Source organism: Gopherus evgoodei, chromosome 3, assembly GCF_007399415.2.
Source record: "Gopherus evgoodei ecotype Sinaloan lineage chromosome 3, rGopEvg1_v1.p, whole genome shotgun sequence".
In the NCBI taxonomy this organism is placed as follows: domain Eukaryota; kingdom Metazoa; phylum Chordata; order Testudines; family Testudinidae; genus Gopherus; species Gopherus evgoodei.
In genome coordinates this window covers 107,756,633-107,782,237 of record NC_044324.1, presented here as the reverse complement: position 1 = coordinate 107,782,237, position 25,605 = coordinate 107,756,633, and the positions used below count along the sequence as shown (strand labels likewise).

The 25,605-nt window shown below is 42.0% G+C and overlaps 1 protein-coding gene across 1 annotated transcript; it reads right to left on the bottom strand.

The window, feature by feature from the left end:
* Positions 1–306: 306 nt before the first annotated feature.
* Positions 307–25,020, bottom strand: C3H6orf58 (chromosome 3 C6orf58 homolog). Its single transcript, XM_030554362.1, has 6 exons — positions 24,642–25,020; positions 18,066–18,152; positions 13,434–13,618; positions 9,438–9,574; positions 3,561–3,799; positions 307–410 (listed from the first exon to the last, which is right to left on the bottom strand). The coding sequence occupies exons 1-6, from the start codon at positions 25,018–25,020 to the stop codon at positions 307–309; spliced, it is 1,131 nt and encodes a 376-aa protein (XP_030410222.1).
* Between the last annotated feature and the right edge of the window lie 585 nt (positions 25,021–25,605).

Below are 25,605 nucleotides of genomic sequence, written 5' to 3'. Positions count from 1 at the left end.
CATGTGTTTATAAGGCAAATTGACCGAGTTCTCATTTATAATTTTAGTGAGCCATTTTAATTACATGCAAATGAGCTAAATAAGGACTAATTAAGAAAATTAGGCATAATGATGTTGATTCAATAGGAGAGAGAGGCACTAACGTGGCTACGTAGGAAATCCTGCTTCAAGGAGTTAATGTTATCAGGTCACCCGATATACTGTGGGTTAAATAGTTGAATCAATCAGGTTCATGTTGGAACTGTTTTTAAGACATGAAGTGCTGTCAAAATAGCTCAGCTCAAATCATTATTTATTCTCACCGGATCAAACTCCAGGGCATGTAACCAAGTTTTCAATTAGACTCTGTATCATTGCCCTTCCTGCTTCAGTAGACATAATCATTCTCCACAGCAGCAGCAAGGCTCCACCTTGGAAAGAAAGAAAGAAACAAACTGCTACCATAAAATCAATGCCACTACAAAAGAGTAGGATGAGCTTTCCGGGGCAAGAAGACCATCACCTCTGCTGAAACCTACTACCAAAGTGTGAACAGTGGAAGATAATATGTACAAAACAGAAGTGGGCTGCCTGCATAATAATCATTTAAAACTATATATGGAGACAGAAACTGGTCTGTCAAATTAGGGTGTTGTGGTAGTGATTAACAACTGGGTAAGTTCTCTCATCAACCCCATGGCAAGAAAGGATGATCAAATATAGATGTTGGGATCTTGTTTGACAAATACGCATAGTGTCTGTGTTTAAAAGACAATGTGCTAGCAGTTATGATCACACGCTTTTTTATTTTTCTTTTAAAATTCATCCAGGTTTTGCACGGCTGCCAAACTGAGTCTTCAAAGAGTGATCAAGCCAATGGGGGCGGGGGAGACACTAATGTTTCCATACAGCCTATCAGTTATTCCAGCTGACAGTGTGTATGTGGTGGTTCAGAAACCATACACTAACACCAATGTACAGAGTATTCACTTCTTCCTGCTGCCATCTGTGAGAAAAGAGTGCTATAAAAAGGCAGTTCTCTGATACCACAGTAATGAGTACAGTATAAAAACCTAAACAGAATTGGTGCTCCTGAATGATGACATCAAGCAGGAACTAATAAATGGTGGGGGGGCAATGGGGACAGCTCTATAAATATAGCTTCCTGCTAGTTAGAGGAGACTAGAGGACAGTAGGGAGCAGCCTAAACTAGGCACCTGGAAGGCAGATGTTTACACCAGGTTGGAAAAGATGGTTATGGCTGAGCATGGCTGGGTTTTATTGCCTGTTTGCATAAAGCTCCTTGCACTTTGTTTCAAATCTCTACAACTTCTGGCAATAAAAATGTACTTAGCACAAGACATTTATGTGGTGTTTCTTCACAGACATAGGTTGAGACATGTTCCCTGCCTGCTCCAAAGAGCTTACAGTCCAAGGGCCCAGTTCCGTGAAGTACCAAAACCCATCAAATCCCATTGACATCAGCCTGAGCAGAGGAGACTCAGTATCTCACAGGAAGTGCTCAACAGCCTGCAGAACCAGGGCCAAGAAATGACAAGCCAAGAAAAGAAGATATAGGACAAAAGTTCAGTTCAGAGAGGATGAAGACATGTTATTGGGATAGAGAACAAGCTAGGAAAGATTTTGGGACAATGTCAGTTTCAACTGAGAGTTCTGAAGGAGGAAGTGGGAGATGTGTCTAATCTCCCAATTTTGGAGAAGAAACAAAGAGCTTCACCACCAGCTGTTGTAATCCTACAATAAACTCTTCACAGTGAGGTTTCACATCCAGCTAAAGCACTGGGATGATACTAGACATGCTGATGCTCTCCTTTAGGTACCCAGCCACGTACGAACACAGTTGAGTCTTCTGAGACACTTAACCGGAGGCTGAGCTCTCCCTCTGATCTCTGGTGTCCGACAGATCACAGAAAGTGGAGATCTGCCTCTAGAGCACCCATTTGCAGAGTGCCAAAAAGGTCAGGCTTCTTTCCCATGTTATTCAATGCAACCATTCACCCACTTGGGGATGCTGTGATCTTGAGCAGCACGAATATACAGATAACACCCAACTATAGATCTCTTCCACATTGAACAGGGCAGCTGCTCTGCCACCTAGCTTCCCCGATGTTTGAAGGAGATAAGCACCTGGATGAGGAGTAGCTGGCTGAAACTTAATCCAGATAAGATGGAGATGACAGTAGTGGCAAGAGCATAAAAGTATGAATGACTATCCAAAAGCACATTTCCCTCAGTAGAACGTGTCAGTCCTCTAATCAAGTGGCATGACAGACTCAGGGTCCTTCTGGACTGTTCCATCTCCTGGACACCCAAATGGCATCAGTGGCTAGAAATTCCCTGCATTACCTTTTGGCTGGCAAGGCACTTTCACCCAATCCTTGTTAGAGGTGGAGCTGGTCATAGTGATCCATACTGTGGTCAATTCCAGGCTTGTTTTCACTAAAACCTGGAGTTGAAAGTGAAGGCCAGCAACTTGCCACAGCCTGTCATTTGAGTTTTAGTGATAAGGAAACAACATTTCAGTGCTCCAGTCACTGCAATGGCTCCAATCCCAACTCACGTGCAATTTAAAGTCTTAATCCTGATTCTCAAACCACTCAGTGGGCCTCAAGTATTTCAGAGTAGATTGGCAGGTGTCCCTAGCTACAGAAGCCCTTTCCAAGCAGACATCAGACTGACCATGGCTGTCCTCATCTACACAATTAAACATAAGACTGGTTCCTATACGATAAAAATCCTACAGATAACCAACTGGTAAAACAAATTCCTACCAAGCATACTCTAATGGCATTACAGGAGGAAGGACAGAAAAGATAGTCTTACTGAAAGACCATTGTTTTATGAAAATTTGTTTGTGCTGAAGTTCCATGAAGACTGGAACATCTAAAAGAAAGATCTCTATAGATAATCCAGCTCTTACATTTATTCAGTGCTCTTTGACTACAAGTTCTGTGGTCTTTCTGAAAGTTTCCTGTGAGAAGGCCTTTACACCAAGAACTCTTTCTTGCAGCTCTCAAAGAAACATCAGAATGACACAAGCACATACTGAATTCACAAATCAGAGAGCTTGTCACAGTAACAGTTTTGACATGTGTTCTGTATTGTTGTACATGAATACTGTGTGAGTTAAAGATTTCTTTCAGACTTATTATATATCACTATACTTATACTGTACTGTATTTTCATTTCAAGATGCCAACATCTTTTCCTAAATAAAGAAAACTAAATAAAGAGATATAAGCAGTGTAACTGTAAATGAACTGGAACTGTAGGAGCTTGTAGTTCTAAACATTGCCATCAGATGATGCTGTATAACTTATTTTACAGCTTTCATGTTAACTTTAAAAAAGACTAGAATTTATATGACACCTTTGATAATTGGGGAAAAAGCATGATGTCACTTGCTTAGATGTATGTACATGCACACACACACTATCATCGCAATGCCTAATCAAAGTTGTCTCCACACACTCTGTTGGTTGACCCATTTACGTGTGTTTTTTTTTTTTAATTACTATACAGATGATGGATAAGGTGTGATATATATGGGTGGCTCTTACCTGTCAATTCATTTGTTTTGTGAAGAACACATAATGAAAGCAAGACTTGGTTTTGCGCTGGACTGAAGTCACTAATGAATGGGGCTTGATCATGTTCAGAAAGCATCCGCGGTGGTAAGAAAGCCTGGAAATAGTTTGTGTTCTGTAGATCTGCAGAAAAACGTGTAGTCGCAATGAAATCCACAGCATTAGCCCAATTCTCCCCAAAACTTGCTTCAGGGCCAGACATATATTTTAAGCTGAAAGAAATAAAAACTCAAAGTTAACAGGTAAATTAATCCTAACCAGAGCTCATTAATCTACCATTTATATTGCATTACATCTAAAATGTAAAATGCCTTAATTCATAACTGACTTGTTGCTTTAAAGGACTGCATTAGTGAGACCAGAGATATGTGAAAGGGGTAGCAGGGAGAGCTTAGTCCGAGAGTCTCAATATCACTGTGACTTAAGAGCTCCTCTGGTGCTCCTCTCTCAGTTTCCCTGGCAGTGCTACCTTGGCATGCAACTGAGCTGTTTGAAGTGCCGTTGCAGAGCCTTTCAAGCACTGATGCACAAACTAGAATATGGCCATGCAAACTGTAAAGAGCAGTGACATCTGGTCTCAGTAGTCTACCAATGAGAATTCTTGATGTGTGACTAGTCTCCCTCATACCACTGAGTCATTATGACTAATAGAACTGCAGCATGCAAATTAGCGGTAAAGGAAGGGTGATGATTGGCTGTTACCTGAAGTCACAGTGGCCCTACTTAAGAGTTACCTGAGCCTGCCTGTTACCTATATAATAATAAAAACTAAGTTAATATCTTAACTACAACCAAATTTAAATGTAGCCTTTGAACAGGATTTCAGTTTAATTTTAAATATAAGGAATTTTTGAAGTGCCTGTATTATTCTGTTGCAAAGATTATTTGGGACAAAGGAAAGACTGACACAGATGCTAAACTTCCTAAAGAACCACCCAGTTTTTAATTAATTCTGGCTCACAAACTAAAGAATAGATTTGCTGGTAAATTCTCAGAAAACCAGTGATGTACTCAGAGAATAAGCATTGCAAGTTTGGGAAGGATATGCTGTATATCTCATCCTAAAGAAATACATTGAATCCATACTTTACGTGCAAAATGGAATGCAGCCTTAATTGTGGAGTCATGACCAGTGCCTCCATTATATAATTGTTTCTCTGATAGTTTGTACTGGCTGAAATTTTATCCTAGAATCATTTCTTTTCAACAGAAAGTGGCTTTTTGACTAAACCAAACATTTTTTTGTAGAAAAAGTTTATTTTGGTTAAAATGTTCAGGCCCGTGATGGGGTGTCCTCCTCACACTAGCCCTGCAAGAGCTGAATTAGGCCAGGTGTGCCCAAATCAGCTAAATTAGGCTGTAAGCAAGAGAGAGTTAGGCTGCAGGCAGCTAGTTAGAAGCTCACCTGCGAGTGACTGGTGGAGCTTCTACAAAAGCCAGGAGATTGGCAACAGAAGGGGCTGGTGGGAAAGGCTGCAGCCACTCTCTGGGAGCAGAAAGAAGTGTTTGGAGGCTGCAGAGACCTGGAGGCTGCAGTTGCTCCCTGGGATGATGAACCCATGAATCTGGCAGCCACAGAGAAGGAAGGGAGAACCAGAAGGTTAGGAAAGAGTTCAGGGAAATGAAGAGTTCGGGGGAGAACAAATGTTGACTGTGGAGTAGAGGGTGCCTGAGCTGGATCTCGGAGTAGTAGGTGGGCTAGGGTTCCCTAACCAGCCACCGGGGAAGTGGCACTGGTAGGGTAGTGCATCAGAAGACTCTTTGAGCCTGTTTTGGAGAAGAGACTTCCCGCCCTAGAAGGGAAAACCATGATAAGTGACCTAGCCAGAGGGTTGAGTCAGAAAGGGGACGCAACAACTCCTGGAGCAAGAACCAGGCTGCAGACAGAGACCAAGGTGGAGGGACAACATGCAACAGCTGGACAAGGCATCGGCCTGACTAAGTTAATTCCCAGAAATGCCAGAAGGTGGCGCCATCCAGTGGTGGGTAGAGCAAACCCCTTACAAGGCCTTTGGGCAAAATTCCAAAAATGTTGAATTTGTTTACTTTTTTCAAGAAACTGAAAATTTTCCATGGGAAATTTCAGAAAAAAAACACAAATATTTTTCAAATTTTCCTGTGAAAAACAATTGGCTTTTTCAACCAGCTCTAATTCCTACATATGATGGCAGAATGATTAAGACTATGCATAGATATAAAAATAATAATCAGAGGGGTAGCTGTGTTAGTCTGTATCTGTAAAAGCAGCAGAGAGTCCTGTGGCACCTTATAGACTAACAGACGTATTAGAGCATGAGCTTTCGTGCTCCAACACATCTGTTAGTCTATAAGGTGCCACAGGCCTCTTTGCTGCTTTTACGAGAATAATAATGTTCTAATGCTTGTTATTGTAAGGGCAGTGCTGCAGATTTCCTCTCAAGTTCACTCCTGTATATGGTTGATAGCATTGGTGGTATTATTTCTCTAACTTGGTTTTAAGTAGTATCATGACCCAAACAACTGAGTGGGAATAAGATTTGAATGGATACCTAAAATAATGCTAAGAACAATAATTAGCTCTTATATAGCACTTTAATCCATAGATATCAAAATGCATTACAAAGGCAGTCAGTACCATTATCCCCATTTAACAGTAGGGAAACTGAGGTACAGAGCAAACAAGGGGAAAGAGTAAATTAGAGTGTGCACAGGATGAAATGATTGTGTTCAGTGCAAAGCAAAGTGATGAATATGGAGGCAGTAGATGAAAGGACTGGAGGAAGTCACTCATGAAATCTCTCTAGGAGACTAATCCAAAACTTACTGAAGTTAAGTCCTGTTGAAATCAGTGGGCTCTGAATCAGGCCCATCTTCTTCTCATGTCCTTCCACTGAAGTCATAGTTTTTTCCAGTATTGGGCACATAATATGGCCTGGCCTGTGGCCCTAGTGAGGTCTGGCAGGATCTGGCAGACCAACAGATGTTCCATGGGTTGTGTTTTGCCTCAGTCACATGTTTCTGGGTCACTGGAGTAGCCCCACTTCCACATATTGACTTTTGAGCAGTCAACTCTTGTTCAGAGGTGATTTAAACATCTCCAGGTCAATCAACCCTATTCTGTGTCTGTGAGAAGATGTCCAACAATGTCAATGTGCATTTTGACATCCTTGATAAGTATTTCTAGTCATATGTGTTACATTTCCAGTTGTGTGGCAGTCAGTGATTTTTTTAAGCAGTTCCGTTGCAGCAAGAAAGCTTTTCCATGATTTCAGGTGGCTCACTGCCGCAGTATAGCCACAAAACAGATGTCTGATATAGTTGGCTTGTTGTAATAGTTCCATTTTATTTGTGACTGGTCTCCTGATATCCAATGGAGCGAGTCCAGCTAGCACATATAGGCTATTCACGTTTGTTGGTTTTATTGTTTTTATTGTTGTTCATTCAGAACAAGATCCAGATTCTTTGCATGAGCTGATCTTTTCTACTCTGGATATGAGTATTTGGCCGTTGAATAGCAAAGAGCAAGTGCAGTGGCTCTTAGTGTTGCTGGGTGGGCTTCCCAATTTGACTTTATAAGCTTCCTGAGTATGTTATTCTGTGCACTAACTTTGCCTTTTATCTTCTCCACATGTGACTTAAAGGAGAGAGTGAGTTCTAGCATCACTCCTAGGGAGATAGTGGGCAAATGGTGCCCCATTCCAGATGATGCTGAGTCATAGAGTCATAGACTTTAAGGTCAGAAGGGACCATTATGATCGTCTAGTCTGACCTCCTGCACAACGCAGGCCACAGAATCTCACCCAATCACTCCTGTAATAAACCCCTAACCTATGTCTGAGCTATTGAAGTCCTCAAATCATTGTTTAAAGACTTTAAGGTGCAGAGAATCCTCCAGCAAGTGACTATTGGCCTCATGGCACCAAAAATGGAAGAGTCTCACCTGTGTTTTGGCTGGTTTGGTCCACAATTGGTTCTTGGTAATAAACTGATAGCCCAGACCTCATTAATTTTAACGTAGCTCTGGGCAAAATCCTTGGCTTGGGCAGCAACACATAGGTAATGGGCATAGATACACTTTTGTGCCAAGATGATTGATTGGTTGAAAAGTATTGGCAAGAGTCAGATCCCCTGTGGTAGGCCATTTTTCTGTTGCCATCATTGGTAGTTCTTCCTGCATAGTTTGATATAAAAATGTCAGCTCTCTAAAAGAGATTGTATCAGTTGTAGGAGGTGGTGATCTTTTGTCATGTTCTATATTTTAGTATATTTTACTCAAGATACCTAAGCTGAAAGCAGACTGAGAAGAGCTAGAAAGGGATCTCACAAAATGAGATGACTGGACAACAAAATGGCAGATGAAATTCAATGCTGATAAATGCAAAGTAGTGCACATAGGAAAACATGTTCTCTGAAAAGATCCACTTAATGTGCAGCGGCAGTCAAAAAAAGCTAACAGAATGTTAGGAACTATTAGGAAAGGGATAGCTAATAAGACAGAAAATATAATAATGCCACTATATAAATCCATGGTATTCCCACACCTTGAATACTGAGTGCTGTTCTGGTCACCCTATCTCAAAAAAGATACATTAGAATTGGAAAAGACACAGAGAAGGGAAACAAAAGTGATAAAAAGTATAAAACAGCTTCCGTATGAGGGGAGATTAAAAAGCCAAGACTTTTCAGCTTGGAAAAGAAGTGACTAAAAGAGAATTTGATAGAGGTCTATAAAATCCTGAATGGTGTGGGGAAAGTGAATAAGGAATTGTTACTTCCTTCTTCACATAACACAAGAAACCAGGGTCACCAATGAAACTAACAGGCAGCAGGTTTAAAACAAACAAAAAGGAAGTACTACTTTACATAATTCACAGTCAACCCAGGGAACTCATTGCCAGGGGATGTTGTGAAGGCCAAAACTATAACAGGATGTAAAAAAGAATTAGATAAGTTCATGGAGGGTAGGTTCATCAATGGCTATCAGCTAAGATGATCAGGGATGCAACCCCATGCTCTGGGTGTCCCTAGCCTCTGACAAGAAGCTGGGAGTGAACGACAAGGATGGATCAGTTAATGATTGCCTGTTCTGTTCATTCCCTCTAATGCACCTTTCATTGGCCAATGTTAGAAAGTAGGATACTTTTATCCCAGAAGGTTAGATGGATTATTGGTCTGATGCAGTATGGTCATTTTTGTGTAGTAAGGAATCTTTGGTGATTCTCTGTGTCATTTGCTGCTGATAGAGCCTGTTACCATACGCTTTTCAAAGCTTGCTCTGGGATTAGTTGCTTTTCAACAAGTGGTGAAAGGTGGTTTAAGATGAAATGCTCATATAATTTGTAGAGGTGGCTTAGCAGTGGTTATAGGCCTTAAGTTCTTCAGCTCCATTTCATCCTTCCCTGGCTTAAGGGGTGTGATGACACCTGCTCACTTCCAGACACTGGGGATTTTATATGTGGCTGAGCATGTGTTAAACAACTTGAATAACCAGATCTTTGTTGCTGGTCAGAAGTATTTGATTTGTTCTTTGTTAATGTCATCTACACCAGCGGCTTTGCCATTCTTTAGGATGTTCATTCATGTATACACTGCCCCAAAATGATAAATCTCCTGGTCTTCTTGCCACTTCAGCCATGATTTAGGTTGTTTGGTGCCCTGCCATTTTCTAGAAGGAGCGTTCATGTTGCGGTTCCTGTCAGACTCTTTGAATATAAGAATCTTATTGAACATATACCATTACAATATAACTAAAGACTCAGGTGCATGAGGAGCAAGCAAATTATACTAAACCTTGCAAATACGGTGCCTACTAATGGACATGGAACTGGGGAATTATTCCCTTGTGATCCTACTTTTGCAGCTTTCTCTTACCTGTTTCTGAACTTTGGAACTGCATAAGAAATGGATGCTACATGCGCTTCCCATAAGTAATGCAATGTTTCATTTTTTTCTGTTGAGAAGGAAGATGCTGTGGGCCTTTCAGATTTCCGTTCAGTGGATAATAGATACTAAAGCAGAAGCAGAACATAAAAATATTACCAGCAGAGAATATTTTTAAAAAATGCATAATACTTTGTTACTTGGAAAACAATTATTTTGAAAAACGTTTTGTTAACTGGGGAAAATTGCTTTTAAATAGTTAGAATGTGGGGATGTTGCATATTGATTATAGCTTAATATTTGACACCGGGGGTGGGGGGAGAATGATTAATAGATTTACAAGGTGAAGTCATGATCCCATTAAAGTTAATGAGATTTTGTCATTGATTTCAATGGAGCCAGGTTGAATCTAGAAGACACAATTGGGGGCCAGGGGAAGAGATGGAGAAGGGGTACCATTCTGATAATATAGTACAGGGGTCAGCAACCTATGGCATGCATGCCAAAGATTTTCAATGGCCCACTGCTGCCTGCTGGAGCAGCAGACCATTAAAAATCCGGCCCGGCCCGCTCTTCTCCACTCTTTCCGCCCCTCCCCCCTGTGAGGACAAGGGGCAGAAGCATAGGCGTGTGCACAGGGTGTGCCGAGTGTGCCCAGCACACCCTAATGCAGGGGTGGGCAAATGGCCCCACTCTCCTGGCGCGGCAAGCTGCGGGATCTACGCTCCCGGGCCAGAGCATCCAGCCAAGCACAGCAAGCCGCCAGCCCTTTCCCTCCCCTCCCCCTTCCCCTGAAGCCATGCTGCCGCATGTGCAGCGCTCTGGGGGCAAGGTCTGCGTGCTTCTGTGGGGCAGTGTTTGGCTCCATTGGGAGGCAGACACGCTCCCCCCTCCCCTGGAGCCCTGCCGCCATGCGCACAGAGCTTTGAGGGGCAGGTCTGCCCACTCCTGCGGGGCAGCATTTCTGGCTCTGAGCAGAGCAGAACATGCTGCTAGGAGCCTCATGGTAAGGGGTCTGAGGCCATGGGAGTTGGATAAGGGGGGGCAATCAGGGGACAGGGAGGGGTGGGGTGGGATCCTGGGTGGGTGGCTAGGGGGGGTCTCTGGAGGGGGCAGTCAGGGAGCAGAGGGGGTTGGATGGGGCATGGGAGTCCTGGGGTCTGCAGAGAAGAAGTGGATGCAGGGCCTTGGGGAAGGGGTGGGTGGGTGGAATAGGGGCATATTCCCTCCCGCCCCCTGCTCTGACCCCCTGCCACACACACCCAGCCTTCTGCTCTGAGCCCTGGGCCCCACACAAACCCCAGGCCACTGCCCTGAGCCCTGTACCCCCTTCATACACACCCAGCCCTCTGCTTGCCTCCTTCACCCCCCCACAACCCCAGCCCTGACTCTGGTACGCCCACACATACCCAGCCCTCGCTGTCCTGACACCTGCACCCCCCTCACATGACCCCAGCCCTCTCCCCTGACTCTTGCACCTCCCCACATATCCAGCCCCCCACATCCCATGCACCCCCCACAGCCTGACTTGCACCCCCCACATCCCCACTGAGCATCAAATGGGAGCTTCTGCGCACACACACACACACACCCACACCCATATTCCCACCTGCACCCCTTGCACCAAATGGGAGCTTCTGCGCGCGCGCGCGCGCACACACACACACACACACACACACACACACACACACACACACACACACACAAAATCTCATATTCCCACCTGCACCCCTTGCACCAAAGGGAGCTGCCCAGGTAAGTGCTCCACACCCAAACCTCCTGCCCCAACCCTAAGCCCCTCCCTCATTCTAGCTCCTGGCCAGACCCTACACCCCAACCCCCAGCCTGCTCCTTCACCCCCAGTCCTGTGCTCAGTGCACTCCCACCCTCAGCTCAGTGCAGAGAAAGGAAGAGAATGGGCCAGAACCAGGGAGAAGGTAGGTACCCACTGTGTGTGGGCAGGGCCGGGACCCCAGACCAGCAGCGGGCTGAGCGGGTCCAGCAGCTGAGATCCCGGCTGGCAGGAGCCTGTGGATGGAACCCTTGAGTGGCAGTGGGCTGAGCTACTCTGGGGTCCTGGCTGCTGGCCCCGCACAGCCCACTGCTGGTCTGGGGTTCTGGCTGCCGGACCCTTGCCAGCCGGAGTCCTGGCCGCAGGCCCCACTCAACCTGCTGCTGACCTAGGTGAACAGAACCCCAGACCAGCAGTGGGCTGAGTGGGCTGGCGGCATAAGATCAACATTTTAATTTAATTTTAAATTAAGCTTCTTAAAGATTTTGAAAACCTTGTTTATTTTACAATACGACACTAGTTTAGTTATATAATATATAGACTTATAGAGAAAGACCTTCTAAAAACCAATCAAATATATTACCGGCATGTGAAACCTTAAATTAAAGTGAAAAATGAAGACTCGGCACACCACTTCTGAATGATTGCTGACCCCTGATCTATTTTGATCTACTGCATAATACACAACATAGAATTTTACCCAGTATCTTATGCATCAGGCCTACAACTGGATGACACACATTGTATTTTGCTCCTAAAGTGGTGCTTTTTCTGACTCTGAAATAGTTGGATTTGCAACCAGAAGGCATTCTGTAATTTAAAATTCCTGTTTAAATGGATACATTTCATCACAGTTCCACTTTGCTTTTTAAAATATGGGAAACTGCTGCTAGAGTTGGGGAAAAAATGCAGACTGAATTCTTCTATAGTTTGCTGTACTTGTAATGAATGATTCAGCTGAGGATATCATTTCCAAGGGGAAGATAAGAAATAAAACAAGTCAACAATAAACAAAGGGGTTGGTACCCATTGGATTACCTCTTACTCCTACAGTAAGTGGACACTGATTTTTAAATTAAATTGTGCAGTGGCTTTACCTGATTTTTTGGAATGTGGAGAGGTCCCAAGAAATTGTTAGGATATGTTGTTGATTTTACAAACAAAACAAAATGCTTCCTGTAGGTTTCCAAAACTTGTGGAGCTGAACTGGTATTCACAACAGTGGGGAATTTTTTTATTAAAAAGTCTTGTTATAAACAACAGTTCTGTGTTTTGACATCATGGAATTTTCCATGCTACAATCCTTGTCTTCCTGGTCTTACTTGAGCAATCTCTTACACACTTTCAAGTGCATTGATATAGATTTTCAGGAAGTCTGAAAGAATGAGAGCTGTCAAATTTATCCTGCTAGCTGTCTTTTAGGTTAGGATTATAATTTTAGTTGTTTGATTATAATCTTCTCAACATATTATTTCAGACAAATAAACTTAAAATATCTGTAATGACTGATCCACTCATACCCTTCAGCTTTCTAGTTCATCTGTCTAGCTTACCAAGAGAATTTTTGTTTTAGACTTTGAGTCTCTGGTGACTGGACATTATAATATTTGCATTTCTGGCTGGTCACAAAAAATCTGAGAGGAAGTCTAACTAAAGGAATCATTATTGAAACTTGGGATGGAGAAGAAACTGTCACCTCTTTTTTAGGGAAAAGGTATGAAGTGAGAGGGAGAGACTGAGTACGTGTGCAGAAGAGTGCCTTTCTGAGTGAAACTTTCAACAACTCTCTTGACACTCAAAGAAGCAAAAGGATCATATAAAAGTAGGATAAGGGCATTTCTGAAGGAGAATATTCTCTATCACATTTCTGTTCTTTATATAGCCATAACACAGCTCTCAAATTACTAGTATAGGCATTAGCATAACAATCTCTTGAGTCAGATTCCAAAACATAGAATTATTTTGAGTGAAGAAATAAAGCTACAAACTTTAAAAATTTTGGATGTGATACTGCTCTCTAACTAGTTTTACATCATGGTAACTCCATTGACTTCATTTGGATTTCTCCTAACTGACGCTGATACTAATGAGATGTGAATCAGGCCCTCTGATTCTTAAACATTAATAATAACTTTAAAAAGCAATATTTTGGTATCATCTATCACCAACTAGGAACAAAAAAAAAGATGATTTACCTCAAAATAAGCCTTCCATGCATCCATGACTTTTGGAATGTGGGAATGGCAGTCGGCAGTGCTGTAGCAGAAGTCTGCTCTTAGCTCTTCTGGTGGTAATATTTTTATCTCATGTTGCAACTGTCCAAAGAAACCAGCTTCCATGGCACCCAGAAATGGTATAATACTCAGATAGTAATTCACAGCTATAATAATGCATGAAAATAAAAAGAGATGACAGTTGCAAGTGAATGAAACATGCCTATCTAGAGAAAACAGTGAGATTCTGCCTCTGCTAATGTTCAAAATCATCAGTCATTTACACATGACAGTCTGATTGTTGTTAAGTCAATGGGAGTTGAAAGTTTTCAGTACGTAGCAACTTGAAAAATTAGGCCCTTAAATGTTACCATGTACAGGGCTTAAAAGTTTACCAGACACAAGCATGAGACTAAACTCACAAGTCAAAAGTTGGTATGAAAATTAGCTCCATGGGCCTTATCCTGGTGAGAAGCCCAGCACTCACGCTTAGCATCTAGGAAAGGAAAAGGTGCTGACATTCTTATCAGGGTATTGTCTATGGGGCTCTTTGCTTTGTAACAGTATATAGATTGTGGATGCCTCCTGATTTTTAAGTCTTTGATCTCCATCTAGCTGCTGGAAGAAGTTTCTTTTTTTTCTCCCCACTCCCAGTCTCCTAGCATTCCTTTGCCCCCCCAAACTCATTGAATTTTAGGTGCACAAGAAATTCAGGAATGGCCCCAAAATATGGTTTTATTTATAAGAATATTGGTTGTCTTGGTGGCTCACTCTGAGGCAGGCTTTCTGAAATAACAAACCAGTGATCGAAAATAGATAGTGGTAACGGTAATTGTATTTCTGACTATTTAAGTAGGGGCTCATCAAACAGATCTGGAAGTCTGTGGTGTATTTGTACTGCATGCTTGGGGGAAAAGTGGATGAAGATCATATAGCCTCTTTCTTTTCCTATGAAGACACATTTCCATAATATGAGAATGATGCTAGTTAAAATACAGTATGTAGTTGACTCTGCTCATGCCCTCAAGCTTTACACTCAGTCAGAAGGATACTAAAGGTTTGACATTGTCTCCTGTTAGTGTCAGCAGCACTCCTTGTTTGACAATGCTCTATTACTCAGAAGGTGGGACTTACCATGATGATGGGCATGCTATAAAAACCTGCATGGAAGGAAGGTATGCATTACATACCTTTAATTACAAATTACAGCTCTTATTTTAAACTCATATTTACCTTCAGACATTTATAAGCCTGATACATTTTTTTTCCATTTACATAGCAGTGAAAGTTTGCTTGGTGCTTCAGAAGTGTATTGAGATTGAAGCCCAGCACTGAAAAGTTTACAATCAAAGAAGGAGAAAAGGATGGTGTAGCAGGGTGGACTCCTGCTCCGGAAGAGAAGAGGTTAAAACAGCCCTGGCAAGGGGGCCGTAGCTGGAGCCAGAAGCCTGGGCTGATGGCAGGAGTGGCTGCAGCTGGGGGCTATGCCACAAGCTGTATAAGAAGGCCAAGGGAGCCAGAAGCAGAAACCGTCTCTCTCTGACTGGAGAGAGAGACAGGCCTGGCTGCTCGAGGACTCACCCAGGGAACCTAAAGGAAGGCAGGGCTGGGGGAAAAGCCTTAGGAGCTGGGAAGCCCTAGGCCAGCAACTCCCCAGGCTGCAGGGCCTAATTCTAGGCCTCCAAGGTACTGGGCTTGCAGAGGGGCAGCCGGAGGGTGGGTAAAGGCAGCCAGACCAAACCCCCTTTGCCTATGATGAGTGGCTGATACTGCAGTCTGCCCCAGGGCGTGGGGGCTAGACAATGACTGGTCAGTAGCCAATACTGAGACAAAGTGGGGATAGTGGGGTGGTGTTTCCCTGGGGGGGGACACCCAGTTAAAGGGGCACTGAGGTCCAGAGAGGGGCCTGGGGCCAGCAGAGGACAGGTGGATCACCGGCCTGCAGAGGGCGCTCTGTAGCTGGAATCGAGCTAATTCCCCAAAGCAACCAGCAGGAGGCACCGCAGGGGTGAGTCCACACATTTACAGATGGGGATGGGGACAAATGCAACATATAAACAAAGTGATATAGCTGTTGTGTTTTACATGCGTCTTGCTAGTTTACTCTTCAACACACGCCCATACTTGCACTGCTCCACCCCAGGAATGGGTTTATTTGATCATCTTTTCTGAAGATAGCAAAAAAAGTCATATACTGTGAGCTCTATGTAGCAAATGTGCTGTACTATGTTGCTGAAGAGTGGTAGTGTAAGCACAGTTAAAAGTAAAGTGATGTTTCTATTTCGCTAAGGTTACATGATGACATCAGGATACCCATTCAAACTGGTTATCCTAATGCAAGGTTTCTCACACCTTCCTCTGCGGTGCTGGCCACTGTCAGAGAGATGCTGCTGGATTAGATGGTTTGATCCCGTCTGGCAATTCCTATGTTTCTTTGTAAGTTTGAGCACCCACTGGTCACATGATTTATATTTTTCGAGTCTGAATTGTTGCCAGACTCTTAATTACAGAAGTCTCCACTTCTGTGGAGTTTGCTAGGATGAAGTAGATTCAGGCAGCCTGCCAGCAGGTGGTGTGGAGCAGGAAGAGGGTCACATGACAGCAAAATATGAGCAGGGGAGATTCGGGAGTGAGGGGCAGAAGTGATGGAGGGGAAAGAGTCTCTCCCCTTTAAAATAATATCGGTTGAACATTAAAAAAAGTTATAAAAACTTGAAGATTGAAGTTTTCTGTAGGAAATCCTGCCCTATCTAAAATAACGGTTTTTTTTAACAAACATTTATTCCATGTAAGTGTCTTTAAGCTCAAATAGTCATGTTAAGCTGTAAAGCATCATTCTCGTTTTTTTTCTATCTGCCAGTTGCCTTTTTGAAAAAAGGCATAAGATAAAATTACAAAACCACCTATGGCCCAGCTTTTTTGAAGGTATTCAGGAATTACTCCACTCAGCATTGCAAGGCTTAAGTGGCCTAAGAGCCCAAGTCTCATATCAAAAGCACCAAGCCCAGATCCCATTGCCTTTCAATGAGGCCTTAGAATCTAAATCACGTAGCTGCTTTTGAAAATCTTACCCGGGACATAAAATACAAATTTCTTTTAAATCTCTGAACTAGATCATTCATTTTTGGATATGGAAACAGAGAAAAGTGTACTTTTTATGGTTCATTTTAGAATAGCTAAAGTTTTTGAACTGGCATGTGGGTAGCCCTCAGTGACAAACAGGCCAGTAAGAAGTTAGTGATTTCTTTTTAAAAAAAAAATATTTTTTCTTTCTTTGAGGAATTAGGCTTCAGTAGAAAGACTAGAAATACTGCCATGTAAGACCAACTCTGGGGGGGGAAAATGGCTATATTGTTTCAGTGTGTGTTTTTGGAGCTTATTTCCATATGTCTATGAATTAAAGAGAGAGTGAAATGGTAAATTAAGACACTCCAATCCTCAACTGGTAAAGAATGCATCTCTGTTGTTCTGAAAACTCTGGCACAGTTTTTTTTGGAAAACGGAAGATTCTGCTACATAAGTTCCTGAAACTCATAAGCCTAAAGGAAAGGGCAATAAATCAACTGCCAGTATTGAAACTTAACAAGCCTGGATGTATGTAGAGCAGAGATTTTCAGACTGTGGGGTGCACCTCCCTGGGGGGCATGGAGGAAGGTGGGGGAGAGGTGCAAGTTGCAATGCTGGGCAGCTGGTACCAACCTTGTACAGCAGGGCTTGGGGAGAGAGGGCAACCTCCACCCCGACACCTTTTTGGGCCACCCAGCAGGTGGGCCAGGGTTAACATCTGCGTCACTTGTGCCCATTTCCACTGCTGGCAGCCTCCATGCCCAGTGCTGGTTCCACCTCAGAGACCATCACATGCACCTTCCCCTGCCCTGAAATCCCAAAGTGGGAGGGGCTGGCACAACCAACAATTGTAATTGAAAGGTGGGGAGGGTGACTCAGCTCAAAGTTTGAAAACTGCTGATGTAGGAGCAGTGTGTTTTTCCCTTCTATACGAAAGTCTGGGCAGTTGTTCCTCCTACAGACCTGGTGGGTGAGCTGATGGCTTTACACTTTTACCTCAGAAAAGGATTCATGTACTCTGAGGGGAGGAGATAATAAGAGCACAGGCTTGCTTCCTGTGGGATTAGTCTACTCCTGTTCCTCCTGTCCAACTACGCCAGTCCAATGGTATTGACAACAGCGGAGTTGGGAAGGTGCAGCTGAGGATAGAATTGCTCCACAGGATTTTTATTCTTCATGCTGGTGCATGAACCAGAAAGAACCTAGCTTGACTTTCACATCATTGACTAGCTGTGGTGCTGGCAGTTAAAATGAACAAATTGGATCTTGGGTCATTGATAGATACCAAATATGGAAACCCACACTGCCATCTTTATTCACTTTTCAGAATACAGCCACACTTTAAGGTTGAGAATTTAAGCTTTCACAAGTTTCAGGGTTAAGAAGTTTTAATTTACTTGTGTTTTAGATAGCATTCTGTGAACTTTCACTACACAGTCGTGTAATGCTGAAATTACTTTAGTGGAGTTCAGGTGGATGGAAGACTCTGAATTACCTTCTAGGTCATTACTTGCTTTCCAAATAAGAGCAAACTAATAACATACTTACAGGCCCACCAGCTTCGTACAGAGATGCACAGATGCTGTCCAGCCCCATGGCTGCAGGTGGTAACATTGGAAGGATCTGCTAGCCTGCCTGAATGAAAACAAAATAGAATGCCAGAAGCTGCTCACCTTATTCACAGGAGCAGTCCCATTGAAGCCTATGGGACTTCTTGCATAAGTAAAGCATGCAGGATTTGGCTCAGTGAAAGAAAATAGTTACTGTTAATATAGTGGTTTAATTTCACAGTCAATGCCTCCTGTAGTGCATAAAAGATGCATTAATAAATTGGCTTTTGCTACTACTGGCTGTAAACTTATTTGGAGAACTGCAAATATAGAACTGTCTGAAGCTGGAAAACATAAAAATCTGACATTTATAAATGCACAGTTGTCATAACTTTCCTACTCAGAGCTGAACCTTAGAGTTCAGAACATGAGAAGCTAGCATGAAACCTCCAAACTTAATTACCAGCTTGGATCTGATATCGCTGCCACCAGCCAGAAAATTCCAGTGTCTGGCTCACTCTGGTCTCCCCAAAACCTTCCCTGGGGGACCTCAAGACTCAGATGCCCTGAGTCTCACTACAAAGGGAAATAACCCCTTCCCTTCCCCCTCTTTACCTCCTCCCAGATTTCCCCACCCTGAGTACTCTAGGATATTCCCTGCTTCAGTCCTTGAAACACAAGTACCGAGAGATCAAATCTCTCTCTCCCCTCACCTAGAGGGTATGCAAAGTCAGGCTTAGTAAATCTAACACAAAGAGATTTTCCCTCTCCCTTCGTTCCTTAGCCTTAACCAGTGAAAAACTCAAACAGGTTTTATATAAAAAGAAAGAAAAAAACATAAAAATGGTCTCTGTATCAAGGTGACAATATACAGGGTCAATTGCTTAAAAGAAAAAAATGAATAAACAGCCTTATCCAAAAAGAGTACAATTTAAAACATTCCAGCAACTACACACATGTAAATACAAAAAAAAATATAAACCTATTGTCTTACTTTCCTTGTACTTACAACTTGAAAACAGAAGATTAGAAAGCCTGGAGATAGAGAGATCACTCTCAGAGCCGAGAGGGCCACCGAACCAAGACAAAGAACACCCACCCAAAAACTTCCCTCCCTTGACATTTGAAAAATTTTGTTTTCTGATTGGTCCTCTGGTCAGGTGTTTGGTTCCCTTTGTTAACCCTTTACAGGTAAAAGAACATTAACCCTTAGCTATCTGTTAATGACAACAGTTAATACTAATTTGACAACAGAAGCAAAATCACTTATGTACCAGACACACCTAATGAACAGCACAGCATAAATATCTCACTCAGCTGCTCTGGGGAGGTTTGTACCCCTAAGTACAGAATGCCAGTGAATTGAGACTCCCAAACCCTGGCCTGAACTCAACAAAGCACAAAAGTGTGTACTCAATATTAAGCATCTGAATAATCCCACTCCTGTTCAGCCAAACTCTTCAACACGTGCTTAATGTTAAACATGTTTACAGTCTCATGGTGATTCTGTGAAGGCATTTAAGGATGTAATATAAGTATCCTCTTCCTGTTCTGCAACACATTTAAATCATGTGTTTAACATTAATTATGTGAGTAACCTCACTGTAATTAAGCATTTCACCCATTAAAGCATGTCACATGCTTTAGTCTCATGCTTATTAAACAAACTATTTACGCATGTGCTTTGGTGAATCAGGTCCTATAATACCTATTTCAGAGGTTCCCAAATGCTGGACAGTAGAGCATTTGGTATGTGGAGAATGAGTTGGATATGTTTCTGCCAGATAAATCACATTAAATGAAATCTAAAATACATTAAATCCTTTTCGATTACTATTTTCTATATAAACAATTGCTGTACTTGCCTAAGGGAAGATGTGTAATCATGAATGGTGAGATGTCCACAAGATAATCTCTCTGGTAAGATGTGATCCATACTACGAAAAAGTTTGGAGCTCCTTCTACTATTATATTTCCATATATTGTGCAATCAAAATGAAACAACTAGGAACTAGGGCTATCAATTAATCACAGTTAACTCACATGATTGACTCAAAAAAATTAATCGTGATTAAAAAAATTAATCACAATTAATCACAGTTTTAATCGCACTGTTAAACAATAGAATACCCATTGAAATTTATTAAATATTTTTGAATGTTCTTCTACATTTTCAAATATATTGATTTCAATTACAACACAGAATACAAAGTGTACACTGCTCACTTTATATTATTTATTATTACAAAGATTTGCACTGTAAAAATAAACAAAAGAAATAGTATTTTTCATTTCACCTCATACAAGTACTATAGTGCAATCTTCATCATGAAAATGCAATTTACAAATTTAGATTTTTTTGTTACATAACTGCATTCAAAAACAAAAGAATGTAAAACTTCAGAGCGTACAAGTCCACTCAGTCCTACTTCTTGTTCAGCCAATCACTAAGACAAACAAGTTTGTTTACATTTACGGAGATACTGCTGCCCACTTCTTATTTACAATGTCACCAGAAAGTGAGAACAGTATTTGCATGGCACTTTTGTAGCCAGCATTGCAAGATATTTACGTACCAGGTATGCTAAACATTTGTATGCCCCTTCATGCTTCAGCCGCCATTCCAGCGGACACACTTCCATGCTGATGATGCTTGTTAAAAAAAAATGCATGAATTAGATTTGTGACTGAACTTCTTAGGGGAGAATTGTATGTCTTCTGTTCTGTTTTACCCGCATTCTGCCATATAGTTCATGTTATAGCAATCTCGGACTATGACTCAGCACATCATTTTAAGAACACTTTTGCTGCAGATTTGACAAAATGCAAATCATAGAATCATAGAATATCAGGGTTGGAAGGGACCTCAGGAGGTCATCTAGTCCACTCCCTGCTCAAAGCAGGATCAATTCCCAACTAAATCATCCCAGCCAGGGCTTTGTCAAGCCTGACCTTAAAAACCTCTAAGGAAGGAGTTTCCACCACCTCCATAGGTAACCCATTCCAGTGCTTCACCACCCTCCTAGTGAAAAAGTTTTTCCTAATATCCAACCTAAACCTCCCCCACTAAAACTTGAGACCATTACTACTTCTTCGGTCATCAGGTACCACTGAGAACATTCTAGATCCATCCTCTTTGGAACCCCTTTTCAGGTAGTTGAAAGCAGCTATCAAATTAAATCCCCCCTCATTCTTCTCTTCTTCAGACTAAACAATCCCAGTTCCCTCAGCCTCTCCTCATAGGTCATGTGCTCCAGCCCCCTAATCATTTTTGTTGCCCTCCACTGGACTCTTTCCAATTTTTCCACATCCTTCTTGTAGTGTAGGGCCCCAAACTGGACACACTACTCCAGATGAGGCCTCACCAATGTCAAATAGAGGAGAATGGTCATGTCTCTTGATCTGCTGGCAATACCCCTACTTATACAGCCTAAAATGCTGTTAGCCTTCTTGGCAACAAGGGCACACTGTTGACTCATATCCAGCTTCTTGTCCACTGTAACCCCTAGGCTATTTTCTGCAGAACTGCTTCCTAGCCATTTGGTCCTTAGTCTGTAACAGTGAATGGGATTCTTCCGTCCTAAGTGCAGGACTCTGCACTTGTCCTTATTGAACCTCATCAGGTTTCTTTTGGCCCAGTCCTCTAATTTGTCTAGGTGCCTCTGTATCCTATACCTACCCTCCAGTGTATCTACCACTCCTCCCAGTTTAGTGTCATCTGCAAACTTGCTGAGAGTGCAGTCCACACCATCCTCCAGATCATTAATGAAGATATTGAACAAAACTAGACATACCAATGTGAGATTTCTAAAGATAGCTACAGCACTTTGATCCAAGATTTAAGAATCTGAAGTGCCTTCCAAAATCTGAGAGGGATAAGGTGTGGAGCATGCTTTCAGAGGTCTTAAAAGAGCAACACTCTGAGGCAGAAATTATAGAACCCAAACCCCCAAAAAAGAAAATCAGCCTTCTGCTGGTGGCATCTGACTCATGATGAAAGGGAACCTGGGTTGGTCTGCACTACTTGGGACTGTTATCGAGCAGAACCTGTCATCAGCATGGACGCATGTCCCCTGGAATGGCGGTTGAAGCATGAAGGGACATATGAATCTTTAGCACATCTGGCATGTAAATATCTTGCAACACCGGCTATAACCGTACTGTGAGAACATCTGTTCTCACTTTCAGGTGACATTGTGAACAAGAAGCGGGCAGCATTATCTCCTCCTAAGGCAGGTAAACTTGTTTTTCTGAATGAGTGGACTTGCAGGCTCTAAAGTTTTACATTGTTTTATTTTTGAAAGCAGTTATTTTTTGCACATAATTCTACATTTGTAAGTTCAACTTTAATGATAAAGAGATTGCACTACAGGACTTGTATTAGATGAATTGAAAAATACTATTTCTTTTGTTTTTTACAGTGCAAATATTTGTAATAAAAATAAATATAAAGTGAGCACTGCACACTTTGTACTCTGTGTTGTAATTGAAAGCAATATATTTGAAAACATAGAAAACATCAAAAAATATTTAAATGGCATTCTATTATTGTTTAACAGTGCGATTAATTGTGATTAATTTTTTTAATTGTTTGACAGCTCTACTCGGAGCCTAATTTGAAACTGGTCAATGATATGGGTCAAATCTAAATCAAAATTGATAGTTGTTCAGCTTTTTAAAGTGAATTAAGTGCTTTAGAAAGACGATACAGTGACAGCCCTGGAGACTATTGCTCAACTACATTTAGCTACAGATTCATAGATTCACTAGTTACCGAAGCCTCCATAATAGCACTGAAGATATTCATAACGCATTACAAAACAAAGCGATTAAAGATAATGTCCCTGCCCTGATGAATTCATATTCTAAATTAAGATCAGAATAATGGGAGGTTGCAGTGTCGATGTGTGGGAAGTGTGTTGGTAATTAAAATTTTACTCTACCTATTTCTGAGGAATTGCTGAATAACTTGTCAGAGAAGAAACCAGGAGACTACCAAGAGTGTTGTGCGCTGATACCTATGGAGTTATACTACTGCCCAGTGTGAGGAGTTGCGCTTTGGCACTGTCCCATTCTGGCTGACTGCATGAACCATCCTATAAGGGGTGCTCTGGCTCCTATTATCCATTGTGGTTTAGAAGTGGGGTGCTGATCCAGAGGGCACTTGCAGGGAGAGACCTCCCATGAAAATCTGGGAGCAGAAAAGAACAGCTAGGCAGAATTTATTACAATAGATAACTGATTCTATCCTGTTTAGCTAAAACTTTTTTCCAAATTTCCCCAATAGCACTGGGAAGATGCAAAGGCACGGCATTGTTTGAGTTAGGACCTTCTCCCAACACTGTGCAATGGAAGGCAGGGGATTTCAAAACAGGGTGATTTTTAAATGTTTACTTGAAAATTTTACCAACAATTTTTTAGCTAGGAAATTGCCTAGAAAATGTAGTCTCCTGAATGGTAACACTGGTAAATTCAGTTGTTAACACATGAAATAGGGGGAATTAACACCACCTTTAAGTGGGAGGCTTCCCTTTATCCACAGAACAGTTATACTACAGTAAGTAGCAGGGCAAGATTCCTCACAAAATTCTTACTAATGTGCCTCCTTTCTGACCCAGAGAGACCTTTAGCGTATGTGAACACTGCAAAATGAAGATGTGATTTTTAGCGTGGGTAGGCATATCAATGCTAACTTTAAACTTGCTAGCACCAGTAACAACAGCACTGTAGACCTGGCAGCATGGGTTTCAGCATGAGCTAGCAACCCACATATGTATCCAGGTTCCGCGGCAGGCTAGCTTTAATCTGGTTAGCATAAGTATGCCTCCCTGTATCATATATATACTTTCACTTTGCTGTCTACTAAGAATGACAACAGGAATGACAAATCACTGAAAACAGTGATGTTGCTTGGCTTTTGTGGACTGGGCCTACACAAACATTTTCCTGAATTTTTTCACAAATCTTTTTGTCAAAACTTTGAAATTTCAAAAAATCTCTCACGCTTTTCAAGCTGGTAAAAAAAGGACAAGATCTGAAAATATTTTCAAAAACAAATTCATAAAAAATTAAAATTTTTCAACCCATTCAAGGAATTATGCTGAAGCTACCAGTGAAGATATCATAAGCTACCAAATTAAAACACCAACAAAAACAATCCATTAATATTTTAAAATCAGAGTTGCAACATCCAGTATAAAATTAGATGACCAGGAAATGCTTTTTAAAGCAGTGAATTAAGACACTAATTTATTAATTTTCTACCTCTATTTTTGGCCTAGTACGATTTTTAAAAACCATACTTGGCTTTTGATTAACATTGTTTGTGGCAATATCTTCCCATATCAGCCAGGCAACATCAAGTTCCCATATCTATTGCTCAACAGCGCAAGGACATTGCATTCATTTCAAAAGTTCCCTTCCAACCTAGCAACTTAACTCTCTTCTGGGTAAAGCAAAATTCAGAATGCATGGGACTGTACTGGTTGCAAGTAAGAGGCCATGAAAATAACAAACCTGCATTTATCTATTAAATATTTAGTTATTACAGCCCTTTTAAGGAGAGAGTTTGTACCTGTTTGATATTGCCAGCCAAGCTGAAGAGGCAAGCCCCATAGGATATTTGATCCAGATGTGATGAAATATTTAGCTGAATAGTTGAGCAAGATCTTATACACTCCCAGTCTCTCTAGATAGTTCCAGGCACTGATGATGATTTTGTTGCCATGTACTGGGAAATCCTCTATGCTTCCTGGAGCCTGATGCCACAGAGGAGGATAAACATCCTTTTTGCAGACATCCTCTTGGGTTAGTGCTACTACAGTTGCTGCACTGAGAGCAATGGTGGTCAGTAGCACAAGGAGAAGAGAGTGCTGCCCCAGGAACACACGCATGTTAAGTAGGACCATCTTATACACGTATCTGGGACTTTCAGAGTAGGGATGAACTTTCATCAGGGAAGGCAGGGGCAGGGATGATGGCTCAGGCTACCTATATAGTCAGTCAGCATGGATCACCCTGCCCCTTTCTCCATGAAGCTGACGTGGCTCTGTCAAATTGGCATACCAAGAGTGATGCTCATACCTCTCCTGTTCCAATGCTGCCTTTGAGGCACGGATGGGGAGCTGAGGGATCTCTGGTGCAGTATCAGCTCTGAGTAACTTGAACATGCTCAATAACAACAGAGGAAAGAAGCAGAAATAAATGAAGCTGCTGCCCTCTTACCATAACAATCTTCTCCTCCAACAAAATGGGGATAAAAATGGGGGGAGTTAAGAGATTTAAAAAATGGAGGTGAGGGCATAAAAGGGGGAAAAGGGGTGGGGATGGGAAGCTGAGAAACAATAACAAGAGCAGAGGGGCAAAAATGAGGGAGCAGTAGGGAGGGGACTTGTGCTCCTTCTTGGACAATGCAGTGCTGGGCTGTGGGTAAATGTGTATCTATAGCCCAATACCTAGACAACTTCTGTCAGGAAAACTGAAAGTAACTTCCTGCTCCCAATGTTCCCTCTAAAAATTTGTTGTAGTGAGAGGGCTAC